Source organism: Trichechus manatus, unplaced genomic scaffold, assembly GCF_000243295.1.
Source record: "Trichechus manatus latirostris isolate Lorelei unplaced genomic scaffold, TriManLat1.0 scaffold00234, whole genome shotgun sequence".
Classification (NCBI taxonomy): domain Eukaryota; kingdom Metazoa; phylum Chordata; class Mammalia; order Sirenia; family Trichechidae; genus Trichechus; species Trichechus manatus.
In genome coordinates, this window is record NW_004444170.1 from 974,218 (window position 1) to 996,815 (window position 22,598).

General features: G+C 35.8%; 1 protein-coding gene across 1 annotated transcript in view; it reads right to left on the minus strand.

Annotated features, from left to right (window-relative positions):
* The window catches only part of LOC101344436 (CUB and sushi domain-containing protein 1-like), a 1,691,327-nt gene that overhangs the window by 666,444 nt on the left and 1,002,285 nt on the right, over positions 1-22,598 (minus strand). Inside the window, exon 7 of the mRNA XM_023743077.1 lies at positions 1,237-1,324. Coding sequence (XP_023598845.1) covers positions 1,237-1,324 — 88 coding nt within the window. The remainder of the gene's footprint in view (positions 1-1,236; positions 1,325-22,598) is intronic.

Consider the following 22,598-nt stretch of genomic DNA (forward strand, 5'->3'; position numbering starts at 1 on the left):
GACCCTTTATAAATTACCAATCTCATTGTAGCCATTTTGTTGCTACAAATTTTATTCCTTTTCTATAAAACATACCCTTGCTTCTCCCATTTTGTTGAATAGCATTCCTTCTTCCCTCTATAACATCTTACTTACCTTTATTTCTCAGCTCACTTCAGTAGCCTAAATTCTCTACACATATCTCTTGTTTCCTCTCAGAAATGGTGAGGACAAACAAATGTTTTGCCCCCTTGACTCTTGGATTGGCGGCTAGCTCCTAATAGCTGCGTCTGTTTTGCAAAGTGGCTAATGTTAAACTTCTTTGAACTAGTTGAAAGTGCAAAAATTCAAAGTAATAGCACTGTTATAATCACTGTTGTTGTTGTGTTCTGCCAAGTCGATTCTAACTGACAGTGACCTTATATGACAGAGTAGAACGGCCCCATAGGGTTTCCTAGACTGTCATCTTTACAGGAGCAGATCGCCAAGTATTTTCTCCCACAGAGCAGCTGGTGGGTTCAAATCTTAGACATTTCAGTTAGCAGCTGAGTGCTTAACCATTGTGCCACCAGGGCTCCTTATTATATCACTTCTGCATTAATAATAAAAGAACTAGAAAGCAGTTTTGAGTGCATTATAATCCTAGTGAAGTAATTCCCAACGATTTCCAAATTAAATTGCAGTGGCTGCCACTAATTTACCCTTTTAAAAGTGTATGTAATGAAACAATTATGAGTCTATAATTAAATTTTGCCTTGTTTCATTTAAACATTAATTAAAATGTTTTAAGAAAACAGATTAAAAACAGAAAAAAAAACAGTGAAGAAAAATTTTGATTATATACATTTTTATAAATTTTTAATTTTGGCTCATATAGGGAAAAGTATCACTCTAGAGTGTCTTGAATTTTTTACCACGTGTGATATGTTTTCACGCTCTATAACTAGTATAGCTACATAATAATTTTGATTTTAATAAACCCAAACCACACCTGTTGCCTTTGAGTCAATTTCGACTCATAGCAACCCTATAGGACAGAGTAGAACTGCCCCATAGGGTTTCCAAGGAGCGGCTGGTGGATTTGAACTTCTGAGATTTTGGTTAGCAGCAGGCTCTTAACCACTCTACCACCAGGGCTCCAATTATAATAGCAATTAACAATTAATTCGAAAGTACAAAACAGACAAATTTGATAAGCTAAAAGTATATTTGTGCTAGAAAATAATGTGCTTTGCAAACCATTAAATTATCTCCTACCTGAAGTCAGAGCCTGCTCTCCTGCCATTTTCTGGAATTCCAGGATCTGGACACATGTCAGAGACCAAAGCAACACCTCCTTGACTCACTGTGACAAAGAGAGAAACAATATTAGAATGTCATGTACACGTTGGGAAAACATCTGGAGAATACATTTAGATTAGGCAGATTCAGTCTTTAAATGATCATGACTACAAACGTGACTTCTTTAAGAATGAAGGTGCTTACCTACATTAAAATGAATCTTTATTCTTATACCTTAAAATCAGAGACTTCTTGCCCGTGAAAGATTGCCGCTATCTTTGGTTTGAACTCTCCCCTGTGTTACAGAGGTCTAAATTTAATACAAAACTCATTTATTCAGTGTGACAACGTTTATGCCAGGTTACAAATAAGCATGATTAGAAAGATGTTTATAAAGTATAAACTTGTACAGAAGAAAGCATTCACTCATTCCCCATGTATGTCAATGGAGATGATTATTAGAGATATATCCAAGAGCTACTTCACATAAAAATATCTATTTTAAACATTAAACGTGCTTATTACTGAACTAAAAAAATGTAACGGTCTCTTTATACAAATATGTTGATGTGTTTGTAAATCTATTCACAAAGAGTCTTTCTTCGGTTGAGATGTTGCAGCACCTTGGAATAATTTCTGGAGTTATTTGTCTATTGCGTAGAGTGGTTAAGGAGCCCTAGTGGTGCAATGGTTAATCCCTTGGCTGCTAAACGAAAGGTTGGTAGTTAGAACCCACCCAGCAGCTCCAAGGAAGAAAAGACCTGGCAACCTGCTTCTGTAAAGATCACAGCCTGGGAAACCCTATGGGACGGCTCTTCTCTGTAACACTGGGTTGTTGTGAGTCAGAATTGACTCGATGACACCTGACAACAAGAACAACAAAGAGCTATTGCCACCCAACATCCATTCCCCTCTCTATGACTTGTCTAAGCCAACCATGGCAATCTCCTCTTTTCTCCAGTATTTGATTCAATAATGGGCATGTGGCCCAATTCACGTCCGTGAGGCAAGAGGGGAAATCTGGAGGAGTGCTTCTGGGAAGGCTGTCTTGTCTCCTAATAGAGACCATGTCCTTCTTCACTCTGGACCTGTGTCTGGATGAGGAATGTGGGAGTGTTGGAGCCATCTTGTTACAGTCACAGGGTGGAGGCTATACCCTGGATGGAATAGAAGAGATATAGCAAGAACCTAGACCTGTGATAACAGTGTTGAGTCATAAAATTGACCAGCCCTAGAACCCAATCTGTCTCTGAATATCCTGTTGTATAATTAATACATTTCATACAGCTTAAGCCAGTTTGAATTGGAGATTTTATTACTTGCAGTTGAAAAGCATATTTGCAGATATACATGTTTTCACTTATCTTTAAATTGATTTAAAAAAAATAAAAAAACATTGCCATTGAGTCGATTCCGATTCATAGCAACCCTATAGGACAGAGTAGAACTGGCCCGTAGGATTTTCAAGGAGCAGCTGGCGGATTCGAACTGCTAATCTTTTGGTTAGTAGTCAAACGCTTAAACCACTGAATCACCAGGGGTCCTTTAAATAATTGCATACGATTTAAAATCTACACATCTAGGCAGATATTGTACTCCTAAATCATTTTATTAAAACTATGCATAGAAAAAAACACCAATAATTATAGCAAGATTTAGTTTCTATTGCTGAATTAGGATGAAATTGGGATAAGGACATAACCTTCATTAAATACAACTCTTACTAGAACATATTGAATGATTTCATCCTTAGAAATCACTTCACCATTACAAACTGGTTAATCTGTATTTCTTATAGATTTTTATTTCTTTTAGATTTTGAGAGGTTTTATAGATTTTATTTTTTAGAGCAGTATTAGGTTTACAGACAAATTTTCCAGAAAGTACAGAGAGTTCCTATGTACTCCTTTTGCCCCTGCACACTGTTTCTCCTATTATTAACATGGTGCATTCCTGTGGTACAGTTGCTAGAACTGATGAATCAATATTGATACATTATTATTTACTAAAGTCCATAGTTTACATTGGGGATCACAATTTGTGTTGTACCATCCTACGGGTTGTGACAAATGCAAAATATCATGTGTTTACCATTACAGTATCATATAGAATTGTTTCACTGCTCTAAATATGTCCTGTATTCTGTCCATTCATAAATTCCACCCCATAACCCCTAGCAATGGGGCATGTAACACCATCCTCACTTCCCAGGAGCATTCTGGATGTGCTTCTTCCAAGACAGAGTTGTTCGTTCTTCTGGCAGTCCCTGGTATATTCAACGTTCTTTGCCAACACCATAATTCAAAGGTATCACTTCTTTGGTCTTCATTATTCATTGTCCAGCTTTTGCATGCATATGAGGTGACTGAAAACACCCTGGCTTAGGTCTGGTGCACCTTAATCTTCAAGGTGACATCTTTGCTTTTCAATCTATAAACAGGTCTTTTGAAGCAGATTTGCTGAATGCAATATGTGGTTTGATTTCTTGACTGCTGCTTCCATGGGTATTGATTGTGGATCCAAGTAAAATGAAATCCTTGACAACTTCAATCTTTTTTCCATTTATCATGATGTTGCTTATTGGTCCAGTTGGGGGAACTTTTATTTTCTTTATTTTGAGGTGTAATCAATACGGAAGGCTGTAGACTTTGATATTCATCAGTAAGTGCTTCAAGTCCTCTTCACTTTTAGCAAGCAAGGTTGTGTCTGCATATTGCAGGTTGTTAATGAGTCTTCCACCAATCCCAATGCTGTGTTCTTCTTCATATAGTCCAGCTTCTCAGATTATTTTCTCAGCACACAGATTGAGTAAGCATGGTGAAAAGATACGACTCTGACGGACACCGTTCCTGACTTTAAACCACGTAGTATCCTCTTATTCTGTTCAAATGAAAGCTTCTTGGTTTTAATAACTATATTTAGTTTTAATAATTTCAAACTCCAATGAAGAATATTACTTCCGCCAACTTTTTTTTCTGGCATCAGCTAGATGTCTCTTATATTCCCTCTCACAAAATCATTATTGCTGTGTTAAATGAAGACAGATTTATCAAGGGTGATTGACTATGGCTGTTTTCATCAGAGGTAATATAACTTAAGTGTGATTCTTATTTCATATTCTACACTAGCAAACCTAACCTAAAATATAACAGCAAGTCTTAAATAGGGCCTATTTCTATGTATTCTTTTCTATTTCTCTCCCATGGACTATTAGCAAAAAGAAATTGGATAAATTGTAGGCTTCCATTTGAGTCAGATTAATATAGCGCTTGTTATTGCTGTTAGGGGACGTCAAGTCAGTTCCAACTCGTAGTGACCCTATGTAAACAGAATGAAACCCTGCCCGGTCATGAACCATTCGCACAGTCGTTGCTGTGCTTGAGCCTACTGTTGCAGCTACTGCATCAGTCGATCTAGTTGAGGTTCTTCCTCCTTTTCACTGACCCTATACTTTACCAAGCATGATATCCTTCTCTGGGACTGGTTCCTCCTGATAATATGTTCAAAGTACATGAGATAAAGTCTTGCCATCCTCACTTCTAAGGAGCATTCTTGCTGTACTTCTTCTAAGATAGACTTGTTAGTTTTTCTGGCAGCCCATGGTATATTCAATATTCTTCACCAACACCATAATTCAAATGCATCAATTCTTCTTCTGTCTTCCTTATGCTTTGTCCCAAAACAGCTCTGGATGTCTTTAAAGATAATGTCAAAGTATCCCCCTAACTAGAGAAAGCATACTTAGTTGGAATGCTGTGAGAGCAGAAAATGAATTAAACAAGCCTGAGTGGACTGCAGATGGCAGGAAATAGCAGAAAAGCGATGAGAGATTAAATGTAAAATATGGCTGATTTTCTGAAACAAAGATAGGCTTTTAATGGGACAAGGTGACAGAAAAAGCCTGGTGACAAACAGGCTACGTACAATGAAACAATAAGGATCATAACTCCCAACTATCTATTCCATCAGCATCATGAAGAATTTCTCTGAAAAGTGAAGCTTTAAAAGGAGAAAAAGTCATTGAAGTCAGTCTTCTTCCAGCAGTATACTCAGTGACAGAGAAACATTTTCAAAATAGAAGAACTTCTGGGATTAATAACATTTTAAATCTAATTCTATTGGATTGTATCTTTTCAAATCCCAAGAGACACCTGCCATAGATATTAATAAATATATTAAATTTTAGTCAAAATGTTGGAGATAAAAATCAAAACTGAAAATATTCAATAGATTCATTATACAGCATTAATAAATACTAAAGCAAGATGTAAAATTATGTAAGTGGATGGTCAGATGCAAATTAGACAGTTTTTAAAAGACATTGAATGAATTTTTATTTAAAATGTATAAATTAGATTAATGTATACTTTTTAAATAACTTTTTTTTAAAGCATGTGGATTCACAACATCTCGTTAGATCTTCCAAGATCCCTATGAGCTATGCAGGGCAAGAAATAATAAGCTTCTCCCATTAAATTACCTTGCTCTTTGAAGACAAGTCTTATGATTATTAATGAATATTGAACATGAATTTATTTAGAGAAAGCTACACAGCTAGACCAGGCACTATAGTGAAGGCAGCAAGTAAGGATACAGAAGAAGTACAAGCAACCACCTCTGTGATAATGGAGACCATAGACAAATTCAAACTCATAACGACCCTATAGGAGTGAGTCGAAATTGACTGGATGGCAATGGGTTTGGGTTTTTTGGTATAGACATATCAGTGGAGACATGTTTTGCACTGGTAGAATAATCACAAGTAATTAGAAATGAATTGCTAACTAAGAATAATAATGATAATTATGATATAAAATTAAACCTATACTATTATTTTAGAAACTCTAAGTATCATGTACATATGTTTTAAAACTTAATCCATACAACCAGTCCATGAGGTGATAATATTAGGAAAGAAAACTGAGGCCAGAATTGTGACCTACTTGACTCCAAAACCTACACTCTTTTTCCTACTCTACGCTGCAGTGATGTATTGCATTGGGCACATCCGCTGCAAAAGACTTCTTTAGAGTGTTAAAAAGCAAAGATGTCACTTTGAGGACTATGGTGTGCCTGACCCAAGCCATTTTCAATCATCTCGTATGCATGCAACAGCTGAACAATGAATAAGGAAGACCGAAGAAGAATTGATGCCTTTGAATTACGATATTGGTGAAGAATATCGAATATACCATGGACTATCAGAAGAACGAACAAGTCTGTCTTGGAAGAAATACAGCCAGAGTGTTCCTTAGAAGTGAGGATAGCAAGGCTTCATCTCATGTACTTTGAAACTGGTATCGGGAGGAATCGGTCCCAGAGAAGGACATCATGCTTGGTAAAGTAGAGGATCAGCAAAACAGAGTAAGACCCTGAACGAGATGGGTTGACACAGTGGCCGCAACAATGGGCTCAAACAGAGCAACGATTGTGAGGATGGCGCAGGTGCAGGCCGAGTTCCATTCTGTTGTACGTGGGGTCGCTACGAGTCAGAACCAATTCGACCGCGCCTAACGACGACAACAATACACTACAATGAGCTAATGAAACGAGTTAATGGGAAAAGGTTTTGAAAACAAAACTGAGGACTTTTTTTTTTTAAACAGTCAGATACTAAGCACCACAAAGCGAACTAAAAAACGTGTTTTCATCTATATACCCAAGCAAACATACACATGGGAAGCCATGTGGTTTGAACCATGAGCCTTTAGTTGAAACACCATCTGGTGGCGATTTTCCTACAGTAAAAAGACCAAATTCACAGGTTTTGCATGAAGACTTAAGCATCCTCTGGAGAACTAGTGCTATGGCCTAGCTGGAATATTAAATCTTAATATAGGACTTTATTTTGCCAATTAAAATTTCGTTTGATTATCTTTGGATTAAATCTTCTAAAATAACTGTTTGAACAAATTATTTTTTCTATAACTTGCTCTTGTGATTTATTATTATTGCATGACTTTATTGTTTATACATATTTCTTTAGAGACTCAAAGACATGTTTCAGCTGGATCAGTTCTGAGAGTAACTCTAACCGTTTGAGACCTTCAGAGAAGTGACATATGTTTTTAACAATTAAGAGTGTGTTGTCATACAGACCGCGTTCTGGTTGAAATTCCTTAGTAGCAATATCCCTGCTCTGTGGGTGACCTTCAGATGATAGACAGTTCTCTCTAGGTATATGTATTTGAGGAAAACTGTAAACTCAAGACTTTCCTGCTATAATCAGTTCGAAATAAGTCAGCAATGACGTTTTCTCCTTCAACATTTATTAGACTCAGTATTTCCTCACTGATATGAAAAGCAATATCTACTTTTAATGCATTTTTCCTTTTTTATTTTCAAGAGGTTTTATTTCAGCAAGAATGAAATGTATCCATATTATCCCTTCTGAAAAACTGGTAACTTGATTTAGATGATAATTTCAGTGATTTTTGTTGTGAATGTTAGCTGCCTTTGAGTCATTTCTGACTCATGGTGACTCCATGTGTGCAGAGGTGAATTGATTGCTCCATAGGATTTTCAAGACTGTGACCTTTCAGAAACAGACCCCAGGCTTGTCTTCTAAGATGCCTCTAAGTGGGTTCGAACTGCCTACGTTTTGGCTAGCATTGGAGTGTTTAACCATTTCCCACACCCTGGGCAGCTATTTCAACAATAACATGTTGATGTTGTGAGAATTTCTTTCGTTTCACTATGATAGGATTATTTTGACTTAACAGCATCATATATGACATTTACGTATGACATTTTTATGTGCGTAATGGCGCTCTGGTGGCACAGTGGTTAAGTGTTACAGCTGCTAACCAAAAAGTCAGCAGTTGGAATCCACCAGCCGCTCCTTGGAAACCCCATGGGGCAATTATACTCTGTCCTATAGGGTCGCTATGAACTGGAATCAACTCGACGGCAATGGGTTTATGTGAATAATAGAATTATTGATATTTTTCTGTTTCTATTAAATATTTACACAGTCTCCAGCAATAGCTGGTTTTGATCCAAATGTTAACAAGTTCTTTTGAAACAGATAAAATAAGAATTGTTAATACTTGGATGATAAATTCTTATTATCAATGAATATTAGAGGTTTTAAAAGGGTAGTTTAAATGGAAATAATTTGTTAAAAATACATTGTTTTGATATGTGTTGTTTTGAAGCTCATGTTAATGGGTTGACAATGGAGAACCTCATAATCAACTAGAGTTGGACAACTTGCAGCCCTTGTGTGAGAGTCAAATGTCTAGTTTATTTCAGGACCACAGTTAGTATGTTTTTTGACTGGCCTCTTTCTCTCTTCTCTAATCATATGTTATTTAATTTACTGACTTGTAAAATACCCTAGTAGCTGAATGCCTGTTATCATAACTTTCACATCTGAATTTCATTCATGTTCCATTATCTCTAATTATATTGTCATGGTCTTAAATCAAGCGATCTCTTAGTTTACAGTAATTAATATATATATATTTTAGTATGTAATGTCTTAACCCTCCAATATATCCTTGAAAATCTCTCTCAAAAATGCTTATTGACTTTCAATTGAACAACAAATAAAGAACATACTATTTGGTTGACATTTAAAACCTTTTATCTTTCTAATATTATTCTAACTACCCTTTTCAGAGATCTTATAGCCCACGAAATACCCTATATATGCTGCATATTTTCTCACTCCTAAGCCCTTTTTTTTTCCTTTTTAACACTGGCTCTACTAGACTGTTGTTGTTTTTTTTTCTGCCAAAGGGAAAAACAAGTAGATTTTGTTATAAGATCTGTGATATTAATAATTATCCTTCTCACTGTGGCAGCAAATGTTCAAAGAGGGAATATTTTCTTCATGTATCTTTAAATTAAACAGAGATGTTCAGTAGCTATTCAGATAAAGTGAGAAATAAAAATATTGTAAGCATAAAATCAGTATAAATGACCTCAATATAATTCATAATACTGAAATTCTTGCAAGAGCCTTAGGAATTGTTCTTATTGCTATCTGTCTGATTCCATATCATTCTGAGACGTTTCTATAAATGTACACTGGCAGCACCAAACAAGGATGTCTCTGTGTACTCCACTGGCACCCACAAGGCAGAGTCACTCATCACCTGGAGAAAATGCAGGCTTAGCTTGAGGTCCCACAGCCTGTCATTTCTGCTCTAGTCTCTTTTTGCACATTTAAGGGGTCTCGATTTAGGATTTATGAAAAATTTTCAGAGTGTACTCAAAGGTATTTTACAAGATGCCTAATTATTCATGGTCTTCTAACAGTGAAGGTACTATTTGTGTAGGCCAATGTATATTACTTTGCACGGGTTCAAAAGAATCAGACCAATCCCCCTGAAATGCAATAAAAAAGGAAAAATCTTTAAGTCAATCTATGGAAAAAATGTTTCATAAAATTGATATATATATGTGTATAATACAATTATTTTATATTTAATTATTATGTATTTGCCTATATTTAATGTCTGGGGAGTCTATTAAAAAATAGAAATATTATTTATCTGAGTAATGAGTACCCATAGAAATATTTTTTCTGACGATAGTTTACAAGTGATCTCAGAATCTTATATTTAAGTACATTTGGACTAATGCACTAGACATAAATGATAAAAAACAAGTATCATATCACTTATGGATATATTTAATTACTTTTGTACCTACTACATATGTGTTCAGTATCAAAAGTTATTAAATAAATAGACTTTTGTACATGGTAAAAAAGATAGCATCAGGATAACTTTGTTGTATGTTTAGTACTGAAAGGACCAAATATAATTCCTGAGAAATAAGGGAAAGTAGGATTCTTACAGTACATAATCACAGAAATTTAGTGATAAAAAGTTAAAAAATGCTGTCTAAATGCTTTATTTTTTCTATTTAGGGAGGCTGAGATCCAAGAAGGCTATGCAACTTTCAAGGTGTGGTAGGTTGAAGAAATGAGATTAAAGAATGAATACTTTTTTCTGGCGGCAGAATCTTGGACAAGTATTCTATTTAATCTTTATGAGCTTCCATTTTCTCATCAGAAACACCTATCATGCAAAATTATTGTGAGGATTTAGTGACATAGGATAAACAATGCACCTAGCTTTGCTCAACAAAGAGAGTATTACTACAAACATTACTTTCTGTCCTTTTCCTCCTATAAACAACTTGGGATAAACTATTTCAGTGTTTTCTTTCGACTCTAACATTCTATGATTCTGTCTCTATGATTCCCATCCTCAAGGAAATGTCATTGAAGGATGTTATAATACATGTTTATTTTAGAAAAAATTAGGGAAATGGAAGATAGTCCATGACAGATGCAGAAAGAATCCAGGTAAAATTATATTGAAAGCAACGTGCAGGTTTTCATTAAAAAAAAAAAAAAATTGCTTGCATAATATAAGCAAGGTCTAAGAGACATTGGCTTTGAAATTGTCATTCAGAATCATGAGTTTTAGTGTCTCACGGATCAAATAAAACTACTTGTATAAGAAATCATGCCTTTCAACATAAAAGAAAGTGGATTTGAAATTTTTTTTTCATGGTATTTATCTTTGTTTTCTATTGTGATATTGCAGTATATTTAAAAGTTGGCAAGAGATGTTAACATATTTATTTGAACGGACTCAGCATTTTTATTAACAGGAAGCAAATAATGCAAATTATTTTTCTGATATGTTAAAGTAATTAAACTCACCATGGAAATAACTCTTGACAATAGAAATAGTAAGTTAATTCTGGCCAATTCCATTTAGTTATTCAACATCCATTCAGCAAAGTATTGACTGGACGTTCAGTACAGGGAGGCTCTAAGTTAGCCCCTGGGAGGAGCCAGTCTTTCCAGGGTTTAATAAGATGAACCCATGGAGAAAGTACTAAACAAGCAAATACTCAAAAAAATATGCACTCTTACAAGTTGGGATAGGTGCTATGAAGGAAAAGAAGAGAACAGTATTTGAGAAAGTAATATCTAGGGTGGAGGGAGCGTCAGACTTAGCATGGGGGTCAGAGTTCGCCTCTGAGGGGAAATGACATTTAAGCGGAAGCCTAAAGGATGAGTAGGTGTTAGCTAAGGGAAGAATGAATATAATAGCCCTCTCGGCAAGTGAACAGTAAAGTCCAGAGACCTAGAGGGTCTAAAGAACTAGGTTAAAGGTCAAATGCAAACTCAGGCAGATGAGACAGGACACTGTAGTATAGTTCAGATGAAAGATGGTGGCTTGGGCAGAGGTGGTGACTTGGAGATGGAGAGCAGCTGTCAGGTTTTCACTGTGTTGGAGAATAAATGGAAAAGATTTTGTGTCGGTTTGGTCATAAGAATTGAAAAAAATGGAGTTATCTGTCTCAAGCAACTAGATATAGGGAGATAACATTCACTGGGCTGGGAATTGCAGTAGGAGAAATATTAAGGTTAGAAGATGAAGAGCTTCATTTTTGATGTGTTAAATTTCAAATGTCAAATAGACAGACAAGTGGATGCGTCAACTTATCCATTGTATACACCAAAACCAAAAACTTGCTGCCGTTGAGTCGCTTCTGACTCATAGCTCCATACAGGACAGAGGAACACTGCCCCACAGGGCTTCCAGGGAGCGGCTGGTGGACTCAAACTGCTGACCTTTTGCTTAGAGGCTAAATGCTTACCCACTGCACCACCAAAGGTTGTAAACAGCTTGAAGTGATGCTAAGAAGTCAAGTAAATAGAAGATAGAAAAATATCTACGCATTCGATTTGGCAACACTGGTGGTGACTGGTGATTTTGGCAAGTTCAGTTCAGGTTGAATAAAGAATGATAGAAGTCAGAAGGAGGGAAGGAATTTAACTAAGAAAAATGTTCTAGGTACAGCACCTGAGTAAACAAAATATTCTCAAAGGATTTATCTGGAAGCAAAGTTGGATTTTCTGCCTTAGGGCTCAAAAAGGTAAACCAGTGACTGGAAAGGCTTAGTCTATTTTTAAAGCTTGAATTTCCCCTTGGTCAAAAGATAATCTGGCTTTTTCTACTATAGACCAATAAAGGAAATAGTTGTGGGAAACTGCTTCATTCTTCCCTACAAAATCACAACTCAATAGCTCTCAAGTTACAAATAGTATACTTGACAGAGAAAGTCTATTGATTCTATAACCATGCAATTCCATTATTTATATAAGAATGTCATCTTTCTTCATATTTTGTTATTGTTGTTTTTATTGTTACTGGAAGAAAATTTGGTAAGCATTTTCTTTAAAGTTCTAGGTAGACACAAAAATTCTACCTAAAAAAAAACAAATAAATAAATCAAAATGATACTGCAAAAGTAAAAGTACCTGGACAATAATTCCAAAAAATTAAAAAAAAAAAGCTATGATTTCTAGTGCTACCCTTTAACCACATGGTAGTATAACCATTTTATTTTAGAAAGGCCAAGTCTTAGCTCAGCAGTGCTGGTTTGAGTCACCCTTCTAGCTCATCTCTCTGACCCTATTCTCCTTAGTCCCTCCGTCCCTACTTTCCACCCTCCTCTGCTTACTCTCACTGAGTTATTGATCTAAAACTAAAGACTACTCTTGAGTTATTTCCATTGTAGCTCTTAACCACTGTGCCACCAGGACTCCTATTTTAATGATAGAAACACCAAAAGTTTCTAGATATGTCTCAATCAAACTGTTTAGTAAAACATCTTAGATTGTGATGGATGTTGGAAGTGGGTTAAGCCAAGGGGCTGCCTGGCTTTTCAGAAACTGTAATTAAAAAAAAAAAAAAAAAAGTCTTAATCTACTGCCTATTTGTAATTCCAATTTCCTGAAAGAATTTCTAAAAGATTAACTAAGCCTCTAATCCTCATAATTTCTGTCAATAATATTTAAAACTGGGGATGACTTCAGTTAAGATGACAAGCACAAATGTCATTATCAAGTTTCACTACATGGTTACATTTCACCCCTGTCTGTCTCCATTTGCTTTCCCTTTTCAGGTGCAAAGAGGGCCTGGCCGGCTCTCAGTCTTTCTTCAGAGATTACCCTCCTGGTTAGTCATCCTGCTTTGAGTAGGAAGCTCTCCGAGAAGGGCGGACAACAAGATGAAGCAAGAGACTTTAAAAATTATAATTATCATTTCAGAAGTTCACATTCCACTTGAAAAAAAACTTGAAAAGTGTATGCTTTCAAACACGAGAGAGATCTTTCTTTATTAAATATCCTACTAGCTGATGCTTTAAGTTAAACTACATCCCCTGGTGTAACACATCAGTAATTTATTTAATACCTGCTGACATCTTTTCTTTCCCCATTGTTTCCTCTAATTTTCTGTCACCAAAGAAATTACAGACTAATAAATTGAAAATAATATGTAAAGATCATCCTTGCTCTCCTTAAACTCAAACAAAACACAGTGTAAAATGTCAATACTGAGTATAATTTAAATTACAGTGACAACGAAAAGAACCAGCTGGAAGTGTGCTTCTAACGTATAGCCTGCAGGCCTAGGAAGCGGAATACTCAGACATGCATCCTGTAAAAGGTATCATCAGGAGTGACATGTTTTCTTTCAGATTGGCAACTTTGTTAACCAGGTGAGACTTGACCCTGAATGAATGTTACTTCCCCCCATGATGATGTAAATAAATCCTGACATACGTAAATACAAGCCTGTTCGCAACTCAGAAGTCAACCACAAATGCAATGGGATGAAAATATGGTGGCTAACTGTTGCACATTCAGACAAAAGTCACATTTCTTCATTTTTTTAGCTACTCAGATAGATTCATTTTAATTTTGAAAAGATGTATCAATAGCTCCTAACTGGAAAAAAAAATAAGTGCATACATTTTGCCAAACTTAAGACACAATAATATTGTATATAAACCTGAAAGCATTCAATTACTCTTAAATTGAAAATGAACATGTCATGTAAAGCATTTAGTGTCTTTCTAGCAAATGTATATGCATTGCTTTACAATCATCAGATATTATTTCTCAAGTATCCTCTTGATGCATACCATGAAAAAAGTACACGTTTTAAAATACCAGTCTGCGAAGATTAGAGAAACAGAGAAAAAATCAATGACATACTACTCAAAACTGCTTAAGATATATTGAATTGAGTCATTCAGTTTCAAGAGGACTCAGTATGAACTATGAAGATGATAAACATGCCCCTGATTTAAAACATCTGTAAATAGTTTATAAATAGTTTTCATCTGGCATTAACACCAAACCAAGAGAAAACGGATGTTATTACTACTTCACTGACTCAGACTGCATGGTTCAAATCCTGATTTAAGACACACACTGACTGATGATCTATCCAGTAGCCATTACTCTGCCTCCCTCCCCCTTTTTTCTCTTCTTTCCAAAATCTAAGGGGTAAATCTTGAGTAGTCTACCTAGGCCAATCAAAAATAATTTCAGTAACCTCTTCAGTTGTCGAGGAATGTATATGTGACTTAATTTTGACCATAATATGTAAGAGAACTCTGCTGAGGTTTTTCGGAAAACATTCTTTCTCTTAAAAAGAAACTTGTATAGGAACATCCTTCTCAGTCTCGGTTATTGGTGAATACAAATGTGAAGCATGGAAAGCCATTTTGCAACCAATATGGGGGAAGCTACTCAATGGCGATGGCAGAGCAAAAGATAGAGAGTGTCTGCTGACAATGTTATTGGGCCCCTCAAGAAACCAACCTCCAAAACACCCTACTTCCAGACTTCTAGTTTCATGTGATAATATATTTCTATTGTTGGTTAAGCTATTTTTAATGGTTCTATGTTATTTGCAGTCAGAAGCAGCTGAACTGAAAACAGGTTGTATCACTTGTTAGCTATGTGTCTTCTGGGATGTTTCATAAACTGTGTGTGCTTCAGATTCCTCAGCTGTAAAATACTTTAGAGAGTTGCTATAAAGATCTGAATTCAAACGTCTACCCCAGTTACTAAACTTGAGCAAAGTTACATAATATCTTTGAATCTATAATCTTCAAAATAAAGATAATATCACCAGTCGTAACTTAAGGATTTTTCCCTGGTTTGAGTAAAATTAATTTTAAAAGAGTTCCTGGTAGTAACTATATACCAAATAGTCTGCTTTCTTGTATATCAGGAAAATATTTTAGTAAAGTACTATCTAATATTTGATTGTTTATTACAGACAGTACACTACTCTAAACATTTTTAAAATATATTATTTAACCTCCCAACAATCCTATGAAATAGAATTACTAATGAATTATCTTGGGCACACAGATGCTAAGTAGTTTTCACAAGAACACACAACTAGTGAGTCAAAGAGCTAGAATTTGAACCCAGGCAGAATGGCTTCAGAACCCAGGATCTTAAACACAATGCCTTCCTACTTTAACTGATATTTCATTTCCTGTATTTTACCAGATTTAAAGAATCCATTGAAACAAATTCTTGGTTTTTAGGACTGAGCTTTTATGCCTAAGTCTTAAGTAAATAAATAAAATAATTAAACTTACACCATAAGCAATACATGGGAAAGAATATGTACTAATTAACGCCAATGTTTTCAACTGTAGTGGTGCAAACAGTTAAGCGCTCAGCAGCTGACTGAAACACGTTGGTGGTTCCAATTTACCCAGCACCTCCACAGGAAAAAGACCTGGCGATCTACTTCTGTAAAGATTACATCCAAGAAAACCCTATGCGGCAGTTTTACTCTGTCACGTGGTTCATTATGACTTGGAAGTGACTCAACAGCACCCAACAGCAATAATATTAGTTGCTCTACAGAGAGTAGAAGAGACCTCAGATGCTGGTTTCATCCTAAGGAAAGGTCCTAATTTTGGCCCACCAACCACTGAACTCAATCTTGAAATTTGAAGATCTGGCAACATGATACTAGTGCTGCTAGGACCCAGAGATGTATTTGCAGACCCAGGACTAAAAGAAAGTTCGTATCTGCCTCCTGAGGAGAGTCTGGGGAATGTCATGATGCTCTAAGCTTCTTTGGACTAGTAAGGTGTAGGAGCAGAAGAAACGTGTCCATGCGGTATCTGACAAGATGGACCTGAGGCAGGCCCACAAAAATCTGTGCATGTCTCAGTGCAGCTCAGAGAGCAGCTGAATGTTGCCTAGACAGTCCAAAGACCGGAAGATGCCTTGTGAACAAACAAATAGAAGTAACCATGACCTAAGTGGGTCAAAAGACCAAAAACATCCAGGCACAAGCCAGCAAAGGTAGATGGCACTGAAGCTAGTTCTTCATTCCTTCCCCACGCCTTTACATGCTGGAAGTTACATAACTTTATGAAAAAAAGGGGGCAGGTTGAAGGGAAGAAGAAATTCAATATTGCCTGGTACTTATTTTCTGTCTCTTAGCAGAACGAAAATTCAAAAGAGACATTATTTCGGTAAGAGAAAGATAGCACTACGTTTCTTAAATCCCTAAAATTGTGAGCGGACATGTGTTCAATACACTTTCTTCCATCTTCCATTTAGCATTACCTTCAGTTCACTCCAACTGTCATCAAATGGAAAACTGCAGAATAGTTTATTCTAGTAAATGGTTTGGAAAGTCCTACTTTAAGCAATGTAATTGCTGGATTTAAAGGAAAGGAAAAAAGGACAAAACAACAACAAATCTTGAGATCTCTGTCTGTACTGGCAGCAGAGCTTCTGTGGGATAGGTTGACATTTGCTAGTATAATGGGTCATGACTATTCTTGCTTGTATTCACTGAGGGAGCCAAGAAGGTTCAGGGCTTAAAAGGAAGAGAGAAGGGAAATGAAAGGGTGAGATAAGAGGCCATTTCACCTTTTAGGAAAATGGACGGAAGCTATGACTCACCAATTTAGACTGTTGCTTGACAAAATACCGTTGATCAATCCTCTCATGACTTTAATTGCCTAGATGAACTGATACATAAATAATGACAAAAGTACATGAACAGCAAGCAATAAAGGAAAACAAGGTATTATGAGTCAGAAGACTTGACTTCCATCTCCAACCAGGCCATCTAATGGATATTTTACATTGTTAATTCACTTAGTTATTCTAAATCCCAATTTCCTCATTTGCAAAATGATCTCAGATATATATGAAATAACGTCTATAAACTCTAAGTCACTAGAAAAACGTCATTCTCTTTTCAATTTTCTAATGCTTCTGCTTTTGTATTCTGTTTTGCTAACGTGGCCCCTTTGATTTTTCATCGTATCCAAGATATCTTTCATAATCCCAGGGTAATTCACCCAAAACAAAGATTTAATCATATTATTGTTTAGCTCTAATAATCTTCAATGTCTTCAGATGATCTTTGTTTACATACTCGTTTTCTGTTACTTCCAGTAAAAAGCTATATGAGGTCAGGAAAAATGTTTATTTTGTTTACCATTTTATAACTAGCACCAAGAATTGCTGGGACATAGTAGGTGCTTAAGAAACACTTTTTGAATGAATAAATGAATACAATTTCATGTATAAGGACCAGTTTATTAACAAATTCAAGCCTCTTCAGAGTCAAGCCTGAACCCACCTCAACTGCTTTATCTAAAAATGGGAAACACAAATACCACAATAACACACAAAAAAATGTAAGCTAGCAGATGAAGTAGGTTTTATGACTTATTTTGTGCGGGGTTTTTCCTCAAGACCAAATAAAGCTGGTCACTGATGAAATCAAAATTTTGAGTTTAGTTTGTAATGAGAAAAGAGACAGGGTAATTTGGAAAAAGAAGCAGAGAATAAGAAGGATAGGCTTTGGTGAGATATCAGAGTTTGAGGCTCTGGCAGTGTCCTGGGCTTCTGTGAAGATGGGAGAGGATGCGCCTGAGAGGGCCGTCTGCTCTGGAAAGACAGGTGGAGGGAAAACCACTGAAGTCAACTGTGGATTTCACCATTCAGCCCAGGGCCATCCCTGTTGTTTTGTTATTCTGCCACAGTTTTGAGGTTCCTGTGAAATCCACATTTTATAAATCTCAAGATGTAGGAAAAAAAAAAAGGTCAGCCAATATGTGACAGCAAAATATGCATGCCCACAGCTTTGGGAGCATCTCCCTCCAGAACAAGACAATTAATACTAAACTTCGATCTGTCTTAAAGCGGACAAGACTAAGCCATCACCAACGTACTCACTTTTAAAAATGAAGCCTTATAATGAGTAAGTCGTGATTCAATCAGTTAAATGCCTCTTAGAGCACATCTTACAAATGGGGATCATTTTTTAAGTAAACTTTTTTTTTCTTTGGAAACAGATTTAGATTTCCAGGAATTTTACAGACTGACAGGAATTTTGTAGATTTATAGAAAAATTGCAGTGATAATACAGAATTCCCAAACACCCAGTTAGCCTATTATTACCACCTAACATTAGGATGGAAATTTGCTAAAAATAATGAATGAATAGTAATATATTATTATTAACCTAAGCCCATTATTTTATTCAGATTTTCTTTGTCTCTAGTGACCTTCTCCTGTTCCAGGATCCTATCCAGGGATACCATATTATTACACTTAGTTGACATGTCTCCTTGGTCTCCTCTTGATGATGACAGGTTCTCAGACTTTTCTTGTTTTTGATGACTTCGACAGCTTTTGAGGCACACTGGTCAGGTATTTTGCAGAATGTTCCTCAGTTGGGATTTGTCTGATGTTTTTCTCATGATCAGACTAGAGTTATGGGTTTTGGGGAGGAAGACCACAGAGGTAGTTTGCCATTTTCATCCCATCATGTCAAGGGTCCATACCATCAACATGACTTTTACTGTAATGTTAACCTGGATCAGCTTGCTAAGGTAGCATTGGTCAGGTTTCGCGCCTGTAAATTTCCTCTTTTTCTCCCTTCCATACCACACTCCTTGGAAAGAAGACAGTATTTGCAGCTCATACTTAATGAGTTCGAATAAAACTGTACCTGCTTGAGGGCAAAGTATCTACATAAATTATTTGGAATGCTTCTGCATTGGAGATTTGTCTATTATCCCCTATTAATTTATTTATCCAATCATTTACTTGTATTAATATCAATTACTTATATTAATTTCAGGATATTTACTTTATACTTTGGGTTATTATCCAATGTTCTTTAAATTATTTTGTTTCTCAGATCTTAAATCTTTTGCCATTGGGAGCTCTTACCTCTGGCAAATGGAAATTATTTTTAAAGTCATGATATTATATATGATGTGAGGATTTGGGGATAAAGAATCAGTAAAGCAACAATGATAACAACAATTTACACCCTAATTTTCCTTTCTCCACTTCTACTTAAAATTATATATTTTAGAAAAATAGAATAATTTCTGATTCAAAAGTTTTAATCTCTTAATTAATCACTTTTCCCCTTTCACATTATTATTTTATATAAAGATTGGTGGTGGTGAGTAACTTTATTGCAGATTTATAGAAAAAATGCAATGATAGTACAGAATTATCTACAATAAGTTTCAAAAACTGTGGTCAGCTGACATTTAACATCTAACCTCCATTACTTTCCCATGTTTCCATAAAACAAACCCTCTGTTCCATCCAAATGAACTTACTGCCCCCTGAAAACACCACTAATTTTCTTGTCTTTATGTCTTTGTACTCTTGTCTTCCAGGTGAGACTGAGTTTTTACTCCTGCCATTTCTATCTGCTTAAGCTCCTAGTCCTTTGACAAACTTCCTTTAAGGACCATCTCCAGCATACACTATTCCCTTCTTCCCTTGAATAATTATGGCCTTATTTGGATATGCTACTCATTTCACATTTGTTCATATATTGTCATATTTAAGGGTATTTAATTTTTTTTTTTTTATATGTTACTAGAGTCTTCGTTGCCCACTCAACAGCTTCTCCTTTAAGTAGCAAAACCTCAGATTTGTTTGAGTAATAATGTGCTGAGACCCTGGGAGTGAATCACAACTGGTGTAAGCCAATACAGGTTACTGTATTCCCCTTTATTAATGACTGTTCTAGGGAAATATATATGACTCAGTAATCTGCTAGGTGAAGCATTTAGGGGATTCTAGCAAATGTTTCCTCCTTGATAAAATCAAAGAATGTGAGCTGAGCTTCTTTTTCCACCTGTGCTTTCCTTCTTGCATAGGGTTTTACTCTGAGAAGATTTGGTGCTTGAAACTGGGATGCCATATTGTAGCCATAAGGGGAGATATTAATATCCTGAGAACTGCAAAATGAAAGGATTGAAAGAGCATATGGCCTGATCACATCGCTGAGCTGAACAACCAACCCTGAAACTTCCTGCCTGCCTCCAGACTTCTTCAGGTTTAAATGTCAGGATTATATAGAATAATTAAACATCTGGGTTTTTTTGTAGTTTATTAAGGTGCTATCAGTCAGGTATCCAGATATTTGCAGCCCAAAACATCCTAACAAATAAGGTCTTAGTATCTTCTCAAAACAATTTTGCCTCCTAGAAACCAGAAACTATGTTTCCTATTTCCTCTGACACCCTCCCCAACTCCAGAAATATTTACTCATACTTCCTATAATTAATTAATACAATATTGTGTAGGCTATCTCATAAAAAATGCCCAGGGTTGTTTAGACAACTTTTTTTTCTCCTCTGAATGAGAAAACAACAGAAAATACAGATTTTCCAAAATCACTAAAAAAATCAAAGACAACCTCTGTGAGAGTTCAATCTTTCTCTTAAGTATATTAAATATTCATTTGATCATGGCTTCAAACTTTGATTAGGAAAGGGAAAATGTGTATCTCTAAACCACTTTTGTATAAACTGTTTATGTTGTCTCTGAAAAATATTCACCATACATTAAGCAAAAGATTCACACCCCATTTGTAAGAGAGAAGATGTTCTGTGTAGAGGAGGAATAGAGAAGAGGCTTAGTCCATGCAAGTCTTAAATTGCTAATTTGTAAACAATTGTTAATACTCTCAGTAATCAATGCCTAATATTAATCAAGGTTTTGCTAGATTTATCCCATTATTGTGAAGAAGAAAAGAAAAGCAAGAAAATAACATGTAAAATAAGCTTAGCAAATTGTGTATCATCTTTTTAAGCTCCTTATGTGGTTTTATATTCCTTCAGATGTTTGTAAATAGGGACCTCAAAAGTTGTAAATGATCAAGCCTCCCTGAGCATCTAAAAAAATCCTGAAGGAAAGCTGGATTCAACATACAGCAGAAGACTCTCTGAAGGCCTGGTTCTCTGGAAATGTACTTTTACCATGAAATGGGTAATCACTCAGAGTAAGTGCCTGTTTTAGACTTTCCATTTGGCTTCTTCTACGTAACTCGTCAATCTCTACATAAATTCAGAGTTGTAAGTGGCAACAATTGCTAGCACTCTTCTACAGATAGAGAAACAAAAAATCTCTAACAATAGCACCTAGAATCCTCAGTTGAGGCATTTCATTCACTACCTTACGTAACAACTTCAAACTGAGTAGATTTTAGAAGCAGTAATAAACTCTGGTTCTTCTCAGTTCTTCTCAAAACTCACAGATTTACTACTTTATTATTAGATGGTTTCTTGTGATTTTACTTTCTTCAGACAGGATATGTAGACACTTGTTATAGTGAAATATAACTTGGTCTCTTGTCTAAACTTATTTATTTCTGTACTAAAAGTAGAAAAGGAAACTGAGAAAATATTTGCAAAAAGTCATGATTTATACTTCTGTTATAAACTGTTTCTTATCTATCAATATGTCATCACAAGCTTTCTGAAAGAATACCAGTATTTATATCCACATAGGAATTCCAAAGACATCATTTAAAAAGAAAATAATGTACTTCAAACAGGCAACAAGCTGAATTGAAAATTTTGAGATCAGTATTTCTTTCCTCCCATTTATTACTCTAGCTACCCACTGCTATGTTCTGGTTCTCAGAAATATGTCTGCTGTAACATTCCACCCAGGTGTGTCTACCTCTGACAATCTCTTCCTTCAAGCTCATCATTATTTTCCTATTCTTGGCAGAGCTATATTCAAACAGTTTTCATAGCATAAATAATATGTGTAAATTAATTCACATTAAGGTGAGTAAGAAAAACAGTGAATGACCTTCTGACAAAAATGAGGTGAGAGCAAAAATTCTGAGAGATTAGTTAGCACAGACTAGGTTTCTTCCTAACAGAATCTGCAAACCTTAGTCATCATGAATTTTCTCTGAGTTTTTCTGGAGTTATACTCAGGGCACGAGATACAGTAGATAAAGCCTAAAACACCAAAAATCAAACCCATTGCCATCAAGTTGACGTCAACTCATAGGGACCCTATAGAACAGAACAGAACTGCCCCATAGGCTTTCCAAGGAGTGCTTAGTGGATTCAAACTGCCAATCTTTTCGGTTAGCAGCATGAGCTCTTAACCACTACGCCACCAGGGCTTCAGATAAAGCCAAGATCCCCCTAAAATTGGAAATACATATATATATATA